Source organism: Drosophila miranda, assembly GCF_003369915.1.
Source record: "Drosophila miranda strain MSH22 chromosome Y unlocalized genomic scaffold, D.miranda_PacBio2.1 Contig_Y1_pilon, whole genome shotgun sequence".
In the NCBI taxonomy this organism is placed as follows: domain Eukaryota; kingdom Metazoa; phylum Arthropoda; class Insecta; order Diptera; family Drosophilidae; genus Drosophila; species Drosophila miranda.
In genome coordinates, this window is record NW_022881603.1 from 43,148,046 (window position 1) to 43,167,642 (window position 19,597).

The following is a 19,597-nucleotide window of genomic DNA, read 5'->3' on the forward strand; positions in this document are numbered from 1 at the left end:
ATAAAGAGTAAAAGGGGAAGTGCGGATAGCTGCTCAGAGAACTCAGAGAACTGCCGTTGATCCTGCAATGAAAACCAAAACACAGGGCGACAACAATGACGGATCCCCCGAAGCACTTACTTAGTTATGGCCACGGCGATGTCGTAGACTGGCAGACGGCGCTCGCGAAACAGATATTTGCCCATGTCGGTGAGGGCGGCAGCCGAGTCGATGGCATCCCGTCCCACTCGATTGCGTTCCAGATAGGGGGTGGCATCGCGGCCCTGCAACAGTCAGAAGATAATGGTAAGGTTGGGGGTATTTTTATTGGATACGGGGATGCTGAGGAGATGCTGAAAGGTTAATATTCAAACCTTTCAAAGTTCTTTGAAAGTTCAGTTAAAAATTTACAGTCACTCCCAGTAGCGGACATTTCAGCTGGGCGAACCGTGAAATAATCTGTACCTCAGCGCCGTCATCGGGTGACTTGGCGACCCCCATTGGATAGAAGCCCCCAAAGGAAGCTCTACTTTCGATTGCGCAACCGATTTGGCATTTGACTGAGAAAAGCCGCACAAATGGAAAGAGCTTCGAGCAACATATGTATTTATGGCCCATTTGTGGGTGGAAATGATGTTGGTGGCTACACTCGAAACGGAATCAAGTGAACGTGCAAAACGTGCCATTAGTGCTGTGGCAGCGATAAGGCCGTTGCAGAAGACGATCATCGCCATCATTGGGGATGACAATGTCTGATTATTGGCAAAGTCAAAGTTGTGTGGGTTTTCTTTCAATCGTATTGCATCTGATTGTTGTTGGGGGCATGCCACAGCAGACAGCACACAGCACACAGAAAACCAGTTGCAATTGTGCGTTGCATAATTGGGAGTTGCTTGCAGTTCGATTAATTTCATCAGTTACATCCCAGGGCAACTTTCAGTCGGCTACTCGTGAATATACACATACTATACATACATATGTACACACTCGTACATTGCAGATATCGTGACTAAAGGGGCGTTGTGAGATTTACTGAAGTGACAGCTACATAAATTATAGTAACTCAGTTGTCAATCATTTTGAGCCCTAGGCAAATCAATATGTTAATAGAATGGCTCCACGGCTAATCGTGTAAGTGCCAGAACCAGTTGCAGTCGCAGCTCCTTCTCCCTGGACGGAGGTACTCAGCGTGCAGGTGATAAAACCAAAGTAAGGTGACAAACACAGCCCAAGTCTGACAAAGTGATCTATAAACAGACAACCGCAAACAATAACAAAATATTCAAACATCAAACGAATTCGAACGGATTCGAGTCTGCGAAGGCATCAGTATTGCCAAATGATATGCGGAATGTGTCCGCTCGATTGGGTGTATTTTGTACGGGCCGAATTTAGGGAAAGAGTATGGAACATCACGGATAAGCACAGTTTTCTTTTGGTAATGCTTAAAAGTGCAGATACATAGTAACTCCGAAAGTGGATCGTAAGCTGCAAGCTTTCCGAAAAGCTTTCTAAAGAGAGTCGGCGCGCAGCGCTCGCATTTAAGCGAAAGACGTCACGTTTACCTTGACCCAAGAGAGTAGCGTAGCGTAGGGAGAGCATAGACTAAAAGCTTGACCAAACTTCGCTCAATTGGGCGAAAGATCATCCGATTATGCAGTTAAAGTTCCTAAGATCATCCGATTATGCAGTTAAAGTTTCCAAATATCATCCGATCTTCGAGCTTTTGGTTCGGTACCGCTTAGCTGATCTTGTAGAAGTTGGGCTGGAGTTATTGACTGAGAATCGATTGATTTAAGCGAACGTGTTTACTCGGGAATAAATAAATATATATATATATATAGTTAAATATCCGCAACTCGAAATTTAGTTTTTAAACGAGGGGGAACGTTGTGAGTTGCTGCGGACACCGCAACTCTACAGTTATACCCGATACTTAGTCAGCATGGCTCTCCTCCGGCAGACGCCGCTAATATTAAACGACACGACAAAGAGTGCGTGCGAGAGAGACAGAACTCAGTCTGAGCGTGACGTCGGGCGCTTCGTAGCCACTGCAAATTGATTTCTTGCTTTTGGCTACAAAAATGATCCGATCTGATCCAGATTCAGCAATCTGATAGATATGGTCATTATCTATGATTTTGCGTTTTTAGTTTCTCGAATGTGCAATATTGTGGATGCAACAGATTTTCGTCCTTTGTGGGGGCGGAAGAGGGTGGGGCGAAATTCTGAGATATACGTTTTATAGTGAGATCTAACAGGAGTGCGGATACCAAATTTGGTTACTCTAGCCTTAATAGTCTCTGAGATTTGTGGATGCCCCAGATTTTCGTCCTTTGCGGGGGCGGAAGGGGGTGTGGCGAAATTTGGACACGAAACGGTCAAGGTCCGATATCACAAGAGTGTGGATACCAAAGTTGGTTGCTATGGCTCTTATAGGTTCTGAGATCCTTGAACTCATATTTTGCAATTGGCAAAACATACCATGAAACCTGTGTGTTAGAGAGAGACAGAGCGAGAAAGAATGAAATTGTTTCTTGATTCTGGCTATAATAATTATACGATCTGGTTGACATTTTACACTCTAGAACATATAGTCATCCTCTACGATTCTGCGAATTTTTTATCGTATCCTTAAAAATGTGGATGCCACAGATTTTCGTCCTTTGTGGGAGTTTTGAAATATTTTTGTAGCAGTGAAGTATCACAGAAGTCTGGATACAAAACATCGTTGCTCTAGCTCTTATAGTCTTTGAGCACTAGGCGCTGAAGGGGACGGACAGACGGACGGACGGACAGACAGACATGGCTCAATCGACTCGGCTATTGATGCTGATCAAGAATATATATACTTTATGGGGTCGGAAACGATTCCTTCTGGACGTTACACACATCCACTTTTACCACAAATCTAATATACCCCAATACTCATTTTGAGTATCGGGTATAAAAAGATTTTATTTTTAGTACTTAATTTCTTTATGTCACAAGATTGGTTGAATTCCCCGACTTAACTTTACGTCTGCTTGTCTCAAACGGAACTGATCTCTCTGCTGCTGGCTAGTTTCCATGAGCCCTTCTCTTGGAACTCCCGACTCTGGCTTCGGGCGTTGCTTTCCTCGGCTGAATCTTCGTGTCGGTGGCGTACGTGCCTGGATCGATATTTGGGTATGCATAATTATTTCATTAGTTTGGACATACGACAGTGGTTTTATTTTAGTTATGTTGTTGTTGACATAAACATTCTGGGCAAAATCTAACATTGTGTTTGATATTGTAAATTCATTTAATTGGATTGAACAGTTGTAGATTTTTATAATGGTTTTTCCATCCGCTATGATTTCTTGGTTTACACAATTCTGGTTTAGCGTTGTTTTTGGAAGATTCCATGTGATTAGTATATTGGGTTCAATAAAGTTTATTTGAAAGTTTTGAAAAGTTTTGGAATATGGACATTTAGTGGGAATTTGCATTAAAATTCCTTTTATACAATTGTCATTGGTTTTCAATCTAGTTTCTTTAACAAATACTTCTTCATTTTTTATGTAGTACTTGTCGTATGTCATATCTGTTAACATGTTATTTAATTCGTCTGGATACGGAACGATTTTATAGATTGGTACTTTTGTAATGTCTTTGGGAATGTTGGAAATTATTGGAATTTCGTTGGTATCGGATTTTAGCCATGTGGAGGTTTTTATATTTAGTATTTTCTCAGAATTTATTTGTTCCAGGTAGTCTTGTTTTAATAATTTTGGATTAAATATACCGAGCCTAGTTAATTGCATACCTAGTTCTATATCTTCGATATATTCTGTGAAATGTTGTAGATTGAATATCAAAATTTCTATTTGTTGATTCCTGTCTTTTTCTTCATTTAGTTTGTTTAAAACGTTTATTCCACTATTAACTGCATCTATTACCAAATTTAGTTCATTCATTTGAATGCTATGGCTGGCTAAATTTTCTATTTTTTGTTCCAAATCGACTTTATCTTCCTGATCTAGTGTTCCAAAGAGATATTTGTAGGCTGTTCCTACTATATTGATTAGGCCTCTTTTATTTCTTTTGGTTATTTTTAGCCCGTTCATTTCTCTTTGCAATTTGTCTACTAGATATTTTATTTGGATTATGTCCTGGAATTTAGTGGCTTGCATTCATAAATTTTGGTATAGTTCTTCGGTTTTAGTTACATTAACAGTTAGATAATGATATTCGTAATTGATAGGTTTGTTAATCGATCCAGTTTTGAATATCATATATCCGTTTTGGGATTTTATAGGATTTATTTCTTTGTTTTGGCCCTGTGCCATTACGATGGTAATTATGAGGAAGATGAGGATTTTAATTGTGTTGAAGTTCGCCGATTCCATTAACTTCCTCGGTTTCTCTGGAATTATTATATTTGCTTCTATTAGATTTCTTCTTTTTCTTGAATTTTGATTTATAATGAGTTATTTTCCTACCCCTATTCTTTTCTTCATAATGTTTTTCGTCTACCTGTCTAATTTCGCCCGTCCTTTTGAAAGGATTTGTTACCTTAGACTTAACTAGAGGTGATAGTTTATAGCGGGTATCTACTTCATACTCTATGCGGTTTTTATTTAATTGAGTGATTTTATTCACTTTATTTAGTTGGGTGTCATAATCAGGTGAGCCTGCATAAATGAATATATCAGCTGGTGTCCTATTTGTGGTATTATGTTTGGTTTTATGATTATAAGTATAAAGAATTAATTCAAACTTCGTGAATCTATCTTCTGGGTTATCCTCGCTAGATATTATTCTTAATTTTTCATTTACTGTTTTATGAAATCTTTCTACGTCAGATATTCCATTTTTGCTGGAAGTGATCTCTATTTTGACGTTTTCCGCATTCAGCCATGCTTGCAATGCTGTGCACATAAAAGCTGAATCTTTATCGGCTTTGATTTCAATTGGTTTGCCCATCTCGTTAAAAACTTTCATGATGGCTCTTTTTGCTTCTAACCAGTCACGACTTTTTACTTCTACAAGAGTGGCAAACTTCGAGTATACGTCAATACATGATAGGAACTGTTGGTTACCAACCATATAGAAATCTATGACGTATTTCTCTCTGATGTTCAGTATTTCCGGTGTAGTTTCGACTGCCAACTTCGTATTTCTATGCTCTGTTTTGGCAATATTACAAGTAGGACATTCGTTTATGATGTTTTGGATTAGTTTTTGATAATCCGGGTAATAGTATTTTCCCCTAAACCAATTGACGGTTTTCTCTATCCCTAGATGGAGTAAGCCTTTATGATTATTTAATATGGTTTCTTTAAATTCAGCGTAATTCTGAATATCTAGGAGTTTCGTGCTTGATTTAATAGCTTTGGTTATATTGTTAGAATTAATGATTTCTAAATAGGATTTTTGGAATGGAGGAAAATCTATTTCGTTATGGAAATATAATGCGCTCTTTTTGGTGCATAGATATTCCTTTATTATATCCTTCGCTAAGGTGTTAGTCATTTCCTTATACGTGATCTTGATGATTAGCTTGTGAAAATAACGAATTGTTTCTACCTTATCTTCATTGCCTTTTATTAGCTCAATTTGCCGATTGTTATAGTTAATTTGTCTTTCCGTGATAGCAATGTGATTTAGATTGTCTTCCTGTGCGCTATGTACAGTTGCACCAACGCTATTGGAAGCTTCTCCAAGGAGATTTTCATTAATCTTTACCCTTGATAAGGCATCAGCTACATGATTTTCTTTGCCTGGTAGATATTTCATTTTAAAATCAAACTCATTCAGTTTTATTTTCCACCTTTGTAATTTCATATTTGGCTCCTTGAGGTTGTTCAACCAAATCAAGGGTTTATGATCGCTTTTGAATCGCGAATGTTCTACCGAACAGGTATGAACGGAAATACGATCGCTAATAATTCCTTTTCGATGGCTGAATAGTTTATTTCATGTTCATTTAGGGTTCTGCTAGCGTAGCAGATCGGTTTGTGTTCTTGTGACAAAACCGCTCCCAATGCTATGTTACTAGCGTCGGTTGTTACCGTGAACATTTTGTCAAAGTCTGGGAACGCAAGGATAGGGTCTGAGGTGATGAGTACTTTTAGTCTCTCAAATGCCTCGACGTACTTTTCTTCCTTGGGGTCTATGACAGCTCCTTTCTTTAGTTTGAGTGTCATGGGTTTTGCTATGTTTGCAAAATTAGGAATGAATGAATTTCCTGTATAACCCGCACAGACCTAAGAATGACTTTATTTGTTTAATCGTTTCTGGTATTGGAAATTTGACAATGGCAGAGATTTTGCCTGGCTTTGGTACTATTCCTTCAGTAGTGACTACATGACCTAGGAATTCAGTTTCCTTTTTCATGAATTCACATTTATCCATTTGTAGCTTCAAGTTGGCGTCTCTCAACTTTCCAAATACTCTCCTTAGTGACAACAAGTGTTCTTCCAATGAAGTGGAAAATATAATGATGTCATCTAAGTATACAAAGCAATCTTTGAAGATTAACTCTTCTAGCAGATTGTTCATACATCTTTGGAAGGTAGCTGGGGCAGTGGTTAGCCCAAAGGGCATACGAGTGAACTCGTAATGTCCATGCTTAGTGGAGAACGCAGTTTTGGGGATTGAGCTAGGTTCCATGGGTATTTGATGGAAACCTTTTGCTAAATCGATTGTCGTAAAATACTGACATTTACCTAGTTTGTCTAGGATTTCATCCATTCGTGGAGTTGGGAATTTGTCCTTAACTGTTATTTCATTTAGACTTCTATAGTCTACTACCATTCGATATTTTTGCTTTCCTGAAGCATCTATCTTCTTCGGAATCATAGATATGGGCGAGCAGTAAGGAGAATTCGACTTTCGAATTATTCCCTGCCTGATCATATCTTTGATTTGCTGGTTTACCTCCTGATCATGTATCTGGGCATATTTTATGGTCGTCTGTAGACCGGGTCTTCATGTTGAGTTTTGATCTCGTGCTTGATTGTACTTGTGAAAGTCAAATTGTCACCTTCTCTGTACTGCACATCCTTAAACTCATATAAGACCTTCTTTAACTCTTCCCTCTCTTCGTCGTTTAAGTGTTCCAATCTTAATTGATTACATTCCCTTAATTCACTGTCTAGAGCGGAAGCGAAGTATTGATCTCCCTCTGGAGATGGGTCAAGGCACTTAGGTGCGATCTTCTCTTCTTTTGTAGAGGGATCAGTGCACTTCTGTGCGGTCTTGCCGGCTTCAATAGCTTCTCCACTCTGAATGATTGGGTACGACCTAGCTCCTAGTGTTACAGTGTCATTTCTGTAATCGATGACGGCTTTACTTGCCATCAAGTATTCTCTTCCTAATAAAATATAATTTTCGGAAAAGTTATGTATGTAGAACTTTTGTTCGGACGGACATGTTTTGTTCGCATTCCTCATTATACTCTTAGTTAAACGGACAGGTCCATTGATGGTATGGACCGTAAGGTTATCGTATTTTATCTCGGTTGGGTAGGTTGGTAGGGTCCACTCCCACTAGCTTGGTTTTGAGATATTTGCTGATTGAATGGATTCTGAGCCCTACCTTGATTCAAGGAATTTTTGAACTCATTGTATAATCCAGGATTTTGGGAATTTTGATTTTGATTTGTTCGATTAGTCTGACCTGTTCCAGATGAACTCTGAGTTTGATTGTGATAGTTAGTAGTATTATAATTTGGATAATAGTTTCCAACATTCTTTCGATTTGATTGAGACGATTTCGATTGATCTTTATTTGTACCTGAATCTGTTGTACTAGCTTCGTACAATCCTTCTTCTTGTGCTGCCTTCTTAAGATTAGACAATGTGGTAATATCTTTTCTTGCTAAGGTCATGAACATTCTGTCAGGAAGTTGTCGAGTAATGATATCTTTAATTGTGTTGTTCAAAGCGTTTTTATAAATGACATTATTTTCTGGTATGTTTTCTAAGTTTAGCTTATTGTTTATAAATAATGCTTTTATATCTAATTCTTCTATAAACTTACGAAGACTGCCGTTGAATCTGGTGGTGTATAGTTGTCGTAAGAGTTCTTCATATGGTGTGTGATTTTTGAACTCGTTGATCAGCGCCGTCTTCAGTTCGAGCCACGTGTTGGGTTGTATCATTTGCGATATGCGTTGTGCCTCTCCTGACAGTTGGATCTCGGTCGCTCCAAATAGGATCCTTTGTTGGCGAAGATCTTCAGTTGGATATAATCCGCATACATATTCGATTCGTTTGATAAATGAGCTTAGCTGTCCAGATGAACCGTCATAGGCAGGTATTTGTCTGATCGACAGCAGTGCCTGGTTCAAGTGGATTTCGCTCAATGATAGTGGTGGTAACGCCATGTTGTTGGTGTTGATTGGGTTTTGTTTTGTTTTCAGTAGTTTTTAACTTTTTTTTGGTTCACTTGTAAGTTTTTTGATTTTGTATTTAGTGTTTCACTGTTCTTGGTGGATCACTATCTCCGCTTACTTCAGTTCACTTAACTTTAGTTTTGCAAATCGTATGTGCTCGTAACACATAGGTTCTTTGGCGGATTTCACAATTTTATTAACGATTCCGGGATTACGTGATCACAGTAATTAGAAATTACACAAGCTGACCATTACCGAAATATAGGAGTTAATTTTAAACGAAATCCTACCGACTGCGCCAGTTAAATATCCGCAACTCGAAATTTAGTTTTTAAAAAAGATTTTATTTTTAGTACTTAATTTCTTTATGTCACAAGATTGGTTGAATTCCCCGACTTAACTTTACGTCTGCTTGTCTCAAACGGAACTGATCTCTCTGCTGCTGGCTAGTTTCCATGAGCCCTTCTCTTGGAACTCCCGACTCTGGCTTCGGGCGTTGCTTTCCTCGGCTGCATCTTCGTGTCGGTGGCGTACGTGCCTGGATCGATATTTCGGTATGCGTCGGCTTTGATGAAAGGCATCCACTGCTGGCGATCGGTGTTGCATTACATGACGGAGCTAGGAATGTGATACTCCTTGGTTTTATGTCTAGCTTTGATTGGTCCTCATGAGTGGCGTGATTCTAAAGAATCGATTTCTCGAGATTGGCGTGATTCTAATGTTGATGAAACAATGTGGTCCATTGTTAATATTATGGGGGGCCCTAGCTTGGAGTATGGGAAGAAACAGTTATTGATTCTTGAGTGGGGACCTGTTACTTGTGTGGATGGGGTGGATGAATTGTACATAAACATAATGTGTATGGGATGTGGGGAATTATGGATATGTCACTATATATATATTTGGGAAAGTGTTCGTGGTAATATATATATATAAGAATTTGTGTTATAGGACGGCGGCCCGTAGCCACGGTACTGCTCGTGCGATCATCAGTTGCATAGGAGTGCATATACGGTGTGGTCTACGAGAGTTGTGGGGCGGATCGAAATGAAAAGTAGTGAACCCGCGGGAAAACACCGAACAGCGAGACCTGCAGCTTGGCGTTGTCTGTCGAAAGCCTCAACAACCGTGTGGAGGCACGGCGAAAACCAAGAGGCGCCTCCGGAACTTTATTTTTGGCGTCATTGACGCCACCCGTTATCGAGCCTCCAATGAAAGTGTAGTCCGCAGACCGACGTCGAATCGGATCGGCAACCTGAAGTCAAGCTAAGTAGCTAATGTACCCCATCGTCAACTGATTAAGCTGCGCCAGCGACACCCAATAATGAACTCGAATTGATTGCATTATTGTTGGATTCTCCCGGAGGCGCAGTCCTACTCAGCCTGACTGACATGTCTCTCGACCACGTCAATAGAGGATCGTAGTTACTCGTTGATGTAACACACCCCCCTTTATATACCCGATACTCAAAATGAGTATTGGGGTATATTAGATTTGTGGTAAAAGTGGATGTGTGTAACGTCCAGAAGGAATCGTTTCCGACCCCATAAAGTATATATATTCTTGATCAGCATCAATAGCCGAGTCTATAGAGCCATGTCTGTCTGTCCGTCTGTCCGTCTGTCCGTCCCCTTCAGCGCCTAGTGCTCAAAGACTATAAGAGCTAGAGCAACGATGTTTTGTATCCAGACTTCTGTGATATGCCACTGCTACAAAAATATTTCAAAACTTCGCCCCGCCCACTTCCGCCCCCACAAAAGACGAAAATCTGTGGCATCCACATTTTTAAAGATACGATAAAGCCAAAAACGCAGAATCGTAGAGGACGACTATATCTTCTAGAGTGCAAAATCTGAACCAGATCGTATAATTATTATAGCCAGAATCAAGAAAACAATTTCATTCTTTCTCGCTCTGTCTCTCTCTAACACACAGGTTTCATGGTCGGCTTTGCCAATTGCAAAATATGAGTTCAAGGATCTCAGAACCTATAAGAGCCAGAGCAACCAAATTTGGCATCCACACTCCTGTGATATCGGACCTTGACCGTTTCGTGTCCAAATTTCGCCACACACCCTTCCGCCCCCGCAAAGGACGAAAATCTGGGGCATCCACAAATCTCAGAGACTATTAAGGCTAGAGTAACCAAATTTGGTATCCGCACTTCTGTTAGATCTCACTATAAAACGTATATCTCAGAATTTCGCCCCCCCCCCTTCCTCCCCCACAAAGGACGAAAATCTGTTGCATCCACAATATTGCAGATTCGAGAAAACTAAAAACGCAGAATCATAGATAATGACCATGTCTATCAGACTGCTGAATCTGGATCAGATCGGATCATTTTTATACCCAAAAGGAACAAATCAATTTGCACTGGCTACGCAGCGCCCGAAGTCACGCTCAGACTGATTTTCTGTCTCTCTCGCACGCACTCTTTGTCGTGTCGTTTAATATTAGCGGCTTCTGCCGGAGGAGAGCCATACTGACTTAGTATCGGGTATAACCGTAGAGTTGCGGTGTCCGCAGCAACTCACAACGTTCCCCCTCGTTTCCTCTAGATTTCATGTGCCAGGCTAATGGTTTTTGGAAACTAATGGGTATGAGAGCAACATTAATTTTTCTTGAGATTACAAAGCAGTACACTCTAGTACGCTCACGTGCATATATACTCGTATTAAATATCTTTTCTTTTCCTTAGAAGTATACACCAACGTCATCATTGAGCTCAACGATCACGGATGGAATAAACGGTACTAGCCTACCAAAAGCGCTGTGAGTTTGTAAATAAGAACAAGTACATATATGCACTGAGCTGGGAAGTAACCTGCGTGTTACATATATTTTTCTATTGATATCACCTTTATATATCCGTAACCATAATGTATTGGTACCTCTCACCCCTTTAGAATCTGTTACCCATATATGATGGTCATTTTTAAATCTTTATTTTTCCTAATATTTCTTCTCAATTCTTTACATATATATTAAGCTATCGAGACACAGCAAGAAAATGAATTTAATTATAAGTTAAGAAAACCCCCCTCCAAGAATTTAATTATATGATTAGGGATTTATTGAAATATATATATATAATGATATTGATTTTGAAGTACAACCATAATATGTTCTAAATTCAGGAGTCCGTCCTCAGAAAGGCATGATCGAAGTGGTGGGATGATAACTGTTTAACGTTATTCAAGGGTCTATACGGTCAGGTTACCTGTATAGCATAGGTTGGGAGGGTAGAGAAGATAGAGATTCTCACTAACACCGGAGTTTCTCATCATTTGAGTAGAGTAATTGATAAGTATGTCCACACTTTCCACAACCAACTTGTTAGTCCCATAACCAATTCCTTGCTCCGGTTAAACCTGGATTCTGTCGTTAGTTTTATGTTTGGTTCTTCTTTTTTTAAAATTTTTAAATGTGCACCTAAAACATTATGCGAGTGTGTGTCAGTATGTGATAGGAGAGAGTAGAACGAACCCCGACAATCCGGCGAGCTTAGTCAGAGCATACGAAATCTCTTCATACTAGTATGGGTAAACGACAGCTATCCCACACCTGCACGCTACAATTTGTATCTGATAGTTTAGTGGGATTGCCGTGTACTCGATCTAGTATCTATCCATTAAAAGCCCACACTCAATGTCGGCTCTTTGCTGCTCTATTCCCATTCCCGCTCGGGTTTTGGACAAGATGACAGACTGATCAATTCCGAGTACGGGCACGTCGTGCTCCCCCTCCCCAGTAATGAACAAACATCCAAAATGAATATTTGGCAATTCTTCAGACGAAACGATCAAGAATTTTAAATGTTCCGTCTCTGGCCTTGGGCCGAGTGGGAAAGGCAAACGCATGGGGTCTACGATTCGACTCGAATTTGCCAAATTACAAATAATTATTACAGAATTACATTTTGAATAGTTTATTAGAGCAGTTTGTTGCCAAACGTGAAGATGATTCATTGAGCAGCGCACCTTGGGATCAAATCTCTGGCACAGCAATTGCAAAGGAATGGAAAAAGGGTTTCGAATGTTTTAAACGCATGGGCATTTCACTCTAAAGATTTCCCAAATCCTTCACTGTTCAATCCACCCAAACTTGCAAACTAGTAATTATACATTATACATTTGTTGTGCCCAGTCCCGGCGAGGGGTCTCAACGCGCCTTGTTCCCAGACTGGGCCACACACGGCCATCAATGTCACAGAAGTTGGCCTGGAAAAGAAAGCCAAGACTGAGCTGCCGACTAATACTAGACTGCCCGATGCTCGTATGTCTCCTATCCAGAGAGCCAGCGGGAAAGCCGTCGGACCATGGATGACCTGGCACATCTTTGACTACGGATTGCACAATTCGAGTGGCCACTGCGGCCCCGACTCTGGGGCGGCACTCCACCACGAACATAAGCCACTAGCTAACTTGGGAGCACCGACTTTTATATACCCTGTGCAGTAAAAAATTACACTCGGAAGGCCTAGCAGCTATGGCGGTCATCTGCCCATCTTTGAAAGGAGAATATTTGCACAATTTCGGCGAAACAGTTTAAAAACTGAGAGAATAGTTTGTACGAAAACAGACGGAATGTGATCAGGATAAACTTCGTGTTCAAGTTTCGTGACAAAGTTTAAAATACTCTCTTCAAAGATACAAAAAAAAATTGTTCAAATAATCAGATTTGAAAGCAAAAGGCAAAAAACGTATCAGAGAAACTGTCAGTAGGACCTAAAATGTAACTAAACCATGGCAGACACCCAACCGGGACCGGTTTGCCTTTCCCCCGAATAAAAAATTACATAGAAAAACACATAAAATTAAAAATAAAACGAGGGGGAACGTTGTGAGTTGCTGCGGAGACCGCAACTCTACATTTATACCCGATACTGCAAATTGATTTCTTGCTTTTGGCTACAAAAATGATCCGATCTGATCCAGATTCAGCAATCTGATAGATATGGTCATTATCTATGATTTTAGTTTTCTCGAATCTGCAATATTGTGGATGCAACAGATTTTCGTCCTTTGCGTGGGCGGAAGGGGGTGTGGCGAAATTTTGACACAAAACGGTCAAGGTCCGATATCACAGGAGTGTGGATACCAAATTTGGTTGCTCTAGCTCTTATGGGTTCTGAGATCCTTGAACTCATATTTTGCAATTGGCAAAACCGACCATGAAACCTGTGTGTTAGAGAGAGACAGAGCGAGAAAGAATGAAATTGTTTTCTTGATTCTGGCTATAATAATTATACGATCTGGTTCAGAATTTGCCCTCTAGAAGATATAGTCATCTTCTACGATTCTGCGTTTTTGGTTTTCTCGTATCGTCGAAATTGTGGATGCCACGGAAGTGGGTGGGGCAAAGTTTTGAAATTTTCTTGTAGCAGTGACATATTACAGAAGTCTGGATCCAAAACATCGTTGCTATAGCTCTTATAGTCTTTGAGCACAAGGCGCTGAAGGGGACGGACAGACGGACGGACGGACAGACGGACAGACAGACATGGCTCAATCGACTCGGCTTTTGATGCTGATCAAGAATATATATACTTTATGGGGTCGGAAACGATTCCTTCTTGGCGTTACACACATCCAATTTTACCACAAATATAATATACCCCAATACTCATTTTGAGTATCGGGTATAATAAAAATAACGTTTGTGCGACAGTTTCGCAACAGCCTTTTGTGCGTAATTAAAAGCAAAATGTATATCTTAATTTAATTTTCCAGCCGGTCTCGGGTGCCTTTCTCTGGGCTGTGCTTAAAAGTCTTTTATAAAAACTGTCAATGGAATGGTCTGTAATTTCTATCGTTTCGCAAGGCTTGCTAAACCATCTGACTGGGAGGTGGACGGTGTTCCACTAAAAGCACTCACACCCACTCACACACCCACTAAGCCCCTTCGATTCCCTCCTTCCAGCGACACTCGCTTCTGCTTTCGGCGCCCACACATCGGATACGTTGGACCTGGGCGACAGGCGGCCGATTGGGGCACCACCCACAGAGTCCGACAGGCTTTTGGGTCAACCAATGGGGGATAAGTTTTCATTTTCAATACCCTGCAACTGTGATAAACTGGGCTTACCGCTAGCAGGTAGGGGGTCCTACTAACGGAACCAAGAAAAAGGGATAAACTCAACTGAACTCTGCCTATGGATATGATCGATTGTAGATATGTACATTTAGTTATGTAGACGTCCTCGTAGAGTATTCCCGGCAAGGGCTGAAGCCAACATCTGGTCAAGACTGATTGTCCAGGTCTGGTCCGGGCCTGGGCCTGGGCGTGAGTGAGAGTGAATGGAGAATGTTTATTGGCATCTCGAAAGTGGATGGGAATAGCCAGACGAACTGTTTTTTGTTCAGGGGAGGTCTGGAAGGAAGTTGGAAGAGGCGTGGAGGCGAAGAATCAGATTGACTTCTTTTCTCTGCTGAAGCGGATCCATTAATCAACCGAGTGGAATTCCCTGGGCTGATAGCCAACTGCAGGTGATCATAACAAGTCATGGATATAGATTTATAAAGCCAACACTATATATCAGATCAGATCAGATCAGCTCAGCTCAGATCCAAGCCAAACCGAACCGAGTGGAATTGGCGTGGGGGTAGCTCTCAAGTCGGCTACCGACTGGCCTGAACTTTTATCTGTGACATTTAATTAACATTTTAATTAATTGCGGGCAACTTTCCGTTAGAAGTTAAACAGCCTCGCCCCTTCTTCTGCTGGCCCGGCTTACTGCCTGTACAAGTGTCGAACGCACTGGCGCTGCGCTTGCGCCACAATCATATTTCAATTTAATCCAAGTGGCAGCTGCAGCGGTAGCGATAATATTGCGTTTACGCAATTTATTAGGTGCGGGTCGTGGTTGTGTGGCGCTCGACTTTGGGTTGCGCAGTTCTGGGATTTGATAGGGGAGATTGAAGTTGTGAACGGCTTGATTCATTTCATACACCCCTTCATACCCAGCTGTACAAAAAATACTGTTTAATATTCCCCTGGCAAACTGTAATTTGGTGCCTGCCACTTTTCGTTTTGGGTTTTTCCAGCAAGAATCAATTAATCGAACAACTCTCATAGAACTGGCAGTCCGCAGTTGTTGCCTAAGTAATTCTCTTAGTTATTTGTCAATGAGTGATTAATTTATGTGGCTTTGGGTTGCGTTCTTTCTGTTAAATGGCTTCAAAATTTGAAAAGCCGCTGGGCGCTTTGTCTCTGGCATTGAGGTCAAGTTGTTTAACTTTTCAAAAATGTTGCTCTAGAGCACGAAAAAGTGAAGGATGTCCAGAGTTCAGCCCCCAAAAACCCTTCCGACTAAGTGTCACACAATTCCAGTGGATTAGCTTAGAGTCCTTGCCGCATTCGGCCACTCAATGTTGGCCAAAATGCCTCGGCAGGTTATCGGACATGGATATCCCATAATTTGTTACCCAACTCAAATTCTGAGTTATTATTCGAGCCCAGTTTTTCGCAGGTTGGACTGGCCAGAGCGCAAATGTAATCCAACATTAATTAGCGTAGCAAAAAGTGCTTAGCGACGACTTCCCGACGACATACACGAGCATTTACGGATACACTTGCTCGAGTGCATGGAGAAGAGAAAGTCATGTGTGTGTGAAATTGGGCAAAAAGGAGACCAAAATGTGTGTACGGAAAAATCTGATCTGAGTCAACTGCGGCTAAGGCCGAATGCAGCTAGCTTAGCGTGGCCCATTAGATTATGCAACTACGGCCAACACGCAGTACTGGCACTGGTGGCACTGACCGCATTATTTATGCGGTCTGAAAATAATTTTTTTTAGTTGCAGAGTCGGAGTCAGAGTCGGAGTCAGAGTCAGGGTCAGATCCATAGCTAGAGCCAGAGACAGAGCAGAAGCCAATTGACGTACTTAGGGTAACCCGTCGACATCGTTGTCTCCTCGATGGCCTGCTCGTTGTTGTCGTGTGGGCAGCCGCTTGATGCAACTTGTGGCGTCTGTGAGGCGCAGGTGCCTCTCTGCCGATGCTATGCCTGTGCCTGTGTCTGTGCCAATTTTCCACTTTCGTGTGCCGCACTTTCGAGCCGTCCCACTCTCCCTCGATGGCTCCCTCTGTGGCCACGACAAATGGCTGTGGCTTTCTGAACCAACGCCAAACTGATTTGTGTGAGAAAGTCTAACCAGGCGGCAGTCTGGGTCTCAGATTGAGACAAAACGAAACGAAATGGTAGCAGAGACACGATGCTATAATGTTGTCAAAGTGTTTTATGGTTTTGCGTTATGCAATCAAATTAGTGGACTGTTAATAAGTGAAAGATGTTCACAGCGATCTATCGCTGGCTGCCTGGAAACGACAGCCAAATGTTGGCCTTCTTTGGTGAGCTTTTCCTCTTATGAAATGCACACAGAAACTGTCCTATTGAATGTGGCTGTTACGTGTCCGTATATTTATTTCCAATACGATCTTAAACCAAAAAGGGAAGAGAACGTTGAACCCTAAACGTTCTGTTCTACTCCCAAGAGCATGCCCATTCACATCTAGAATGGATAGACCTCATCTTTTGGAGAACCGTTCAATGATACCAATATCTATCCCCCCAACGGGGCCTGAGGAAACTGAATCTCTGACTCTTGGCCAGCTCGATTCGCGGGCCATAAAGCATTCTGTGGCTAATTTTTAGAAAAACATTTAGCAAGGCTTTGGAGCTGGCACGTGTGTGCCTCAAAACAAAGCCAGGAAAAAACTTGTTAAAATTTGTTGGCCGAGCTTTTCGCTGGCTAGGGCCAAGCAAATAGCCAAATTGGTTGTTCACATTTTTTCCAACGAATCGCAGCGCATGCGTTGCATGTTTGGTTTCCAGCCAGATCCCAGATCGTGACCGTTCATTGGAGTTGACTCGGGAATTAGCTGCCTGGGTCGGGGTGGAGAAGAGCTGCTCCAATTTGAGAGACCGATTTTGGCGAGAGGTTAAAGTTGAGCTACCAATTGGATTGCTCAATTAGCCAAATGAGAGTGGAATGGCTGGGATTGTGTAATGAGCTGGCTCGAGGGTTGTGGCAGGGCATTGGATTGCCGTTAAGTCGTACTTACTCGGGAGATGATGATGCCAGCGATGCTGATGCGTATTCTGGGGCCCTTCAGCAGGCGGTAACGAAGATCGACGCCGTTCCAGAATGAGATGAAGTACCGCTTGACCTGCGTTTGGGAATAGGGAGGAGGCTAGCATTAGTCAAAGCTGGAGAACGGCGCGGCTGAGTACTCGTATCTATCAGCTGCGGTCCAGACACATTCATCCTATCTGCTATCTGCTTTCATCTGGGCCGCTTCCCGGCCGCTGGCGAGTCTTGCGGCAGATTCTCGCGGATAAGTGCGCACCCAGGTCGGGCAGACCTATAAATCTCCACTGTGAGTGATGTGCATAATAATCAAATTTTGTGCGTCGGCTTCACTTCGAAGTGAATCCGAAAACGCAGAGAAAGAACCACTGAGAATTGGAGATGGAGGCTTTTTGAGCTCAGAGCCGATTCCAGAATTAACATTATGGTGGAAGAAATTATATCTCAATTACCGCACTTTCCCTCCTTCATTGTTCATTAAGATCGTTTGCACGTTCTGTTCTGTACCATTTCTGTTCCATTTTACCTGTGTTCTTTGTGTCTGAAATACTCGTACAATCCTAATACTAATCTGGACTCTCTGGCCGCTTGGGGCACCTGGATCTGGATAGGCTCACAGCCAGACCAGACCTAGCTGTCAGTTTATATTCCATGTATACACATGTAGCTAACAAACCACCAACTGGCAGACCAGGCAACAAAAAGACACAGTCCAAAAAAACAACTTTTACAATCTTCAGACGTCGAAATCCCCCGCGGGCTGGGTTGCGCTGGGTGCGACCGTATCGGAGTCGTGGCAGCGCCACGCACACGCGGAGACAATCCCAGCTGTCTGCAATCGCCGACAGCTCCATTCGGGCTCTGACTTTTTAATTTCTTTTTTCTGCACCCTCGTGCCTCTGGAGCGGCTCGCCATCGCTCACGCACCTGCAAATTATCGCCGCCGTGGAGCCGATAGCCATCGTAGTCGACGATAACCAAGACTTCGGGGTAGATGATGTACGGGGCCTGGCGTCGGGAACGGGTGCGGGTGCGGGTGCGGGACTCGGCGGTCTGGGGCTCCGCGTCCAGGACGCCCTCATCCTCGTCGTTGAGGTCCTCGAAGTCGGGACTGGGCCACGGCTTAGCGGAGTGCTTCTATGGCTGCTACGGCTTCCACGGGTCAATGCGCCCATTAAGAATGTACAGTGTGCCACACAGGGGCTCGGGTCAATGCTGCCCCAGGAACCATCCATCACCCAGACTTACCGAAGTCACTCAGGTGATCTTCTGCTGCGCTCGCCTCCCGCTTGTACACAATGTGGTGGGCCTCCTCCTGGCTGGGACTGAGCTCGTGCGGCAAGGGCTTAATCACCAGGTCGTGACCGATGCTGCCCTCCTGAAAACGACAGATATTGGGGAAAAGGTAATCAGTAACGCACATGGCGAATAAATCAGGGAATTAGTCCAATCAATGATACTTGTAATGCTTTATACACACATACATATATACATATGTATAATACAAAGCGGAAACGTTGTGAGGAGCGGCAAGGGCCGCGGTATTCAATCAGTATATATGTACATCTTTACACAACATATTTTATATGTCGATTATACGATTTGATCCGATGGTCTGGATCATAGATGCGGCAATCTGGTAGGTATTTTCATTCTCTATGATTCTGGGTTTTTTGTCTTTCTCGTATCTTCGGAATTGTTGATGCCACAGATTTACGTGCTTTGTGGGGGCGGATGGGGGTATTGAAACGAATTTGGTTTTGTTTAACATCACAGGAGGGACATCTCTTATAGTCTCTGAGCACTAGGTGTCAAAAACGATGGACAGACGGACATGGCTATATCGACTCGACTATTGATGCTGATCAAGAATATAAATACTTTATGGGGTCAGAAACGTTTCCCTCTAGGTGTTGCACACATCCACTTCCACCACAAATCTAATATGCCCATAGTCTTCTTTGAGCGTCGGCTATAAATATGTGTGAATATGTAGATGCAATATAAATAAATGTATCCACCTTCCTTTGGAATTCAGTATATATGGTTTTTGTATCCACGCAAAAATCATATTACGTATCTTTGGTTTAAGTACGTTAAGCACATACGTTTCATTCAAATTTGTCAAAGAAATCGCAATATCGAATCCATTTTGGG

The 19,597-nt window shown here is 42.2% G+C and overlaps 1 protein-coding gene across 1 annotated transcript in view; it reads right to left on the reverse strand.

Moving 5' to 3' along the window:
• LOC117191688 (A disintegrin and metalloproteinase with thrombospondin motifs 15-like) overlaps positions 1-18,863 on the reverse strand; it is a 37,849-nt gene extending 18,986 nt beyond the window's left edge. Inside the window, exons 1-4 of the mRNA XM_033396487.1 lie at positions 18,738-18,863; positions 18,368-18,577; positions 17,415-17,519; positions 121-263 (exon numbers count right to left, since the gene is read on the reverse strand). Coding sequence (XP_033252378.1) covers positions 121-263; positions 17,415-17,519; positions 18,368-18,577; positions 18,738-18,863 — 584 coding nt within the window. The remainder of the gene's footprint in view (positions 1-120; positions 264-17,414; positions 17,520-18,367; positions 18,578-18,737) is intronic.
• Positions 18,864-19,597: the final 734 nt, after the last annotated feature.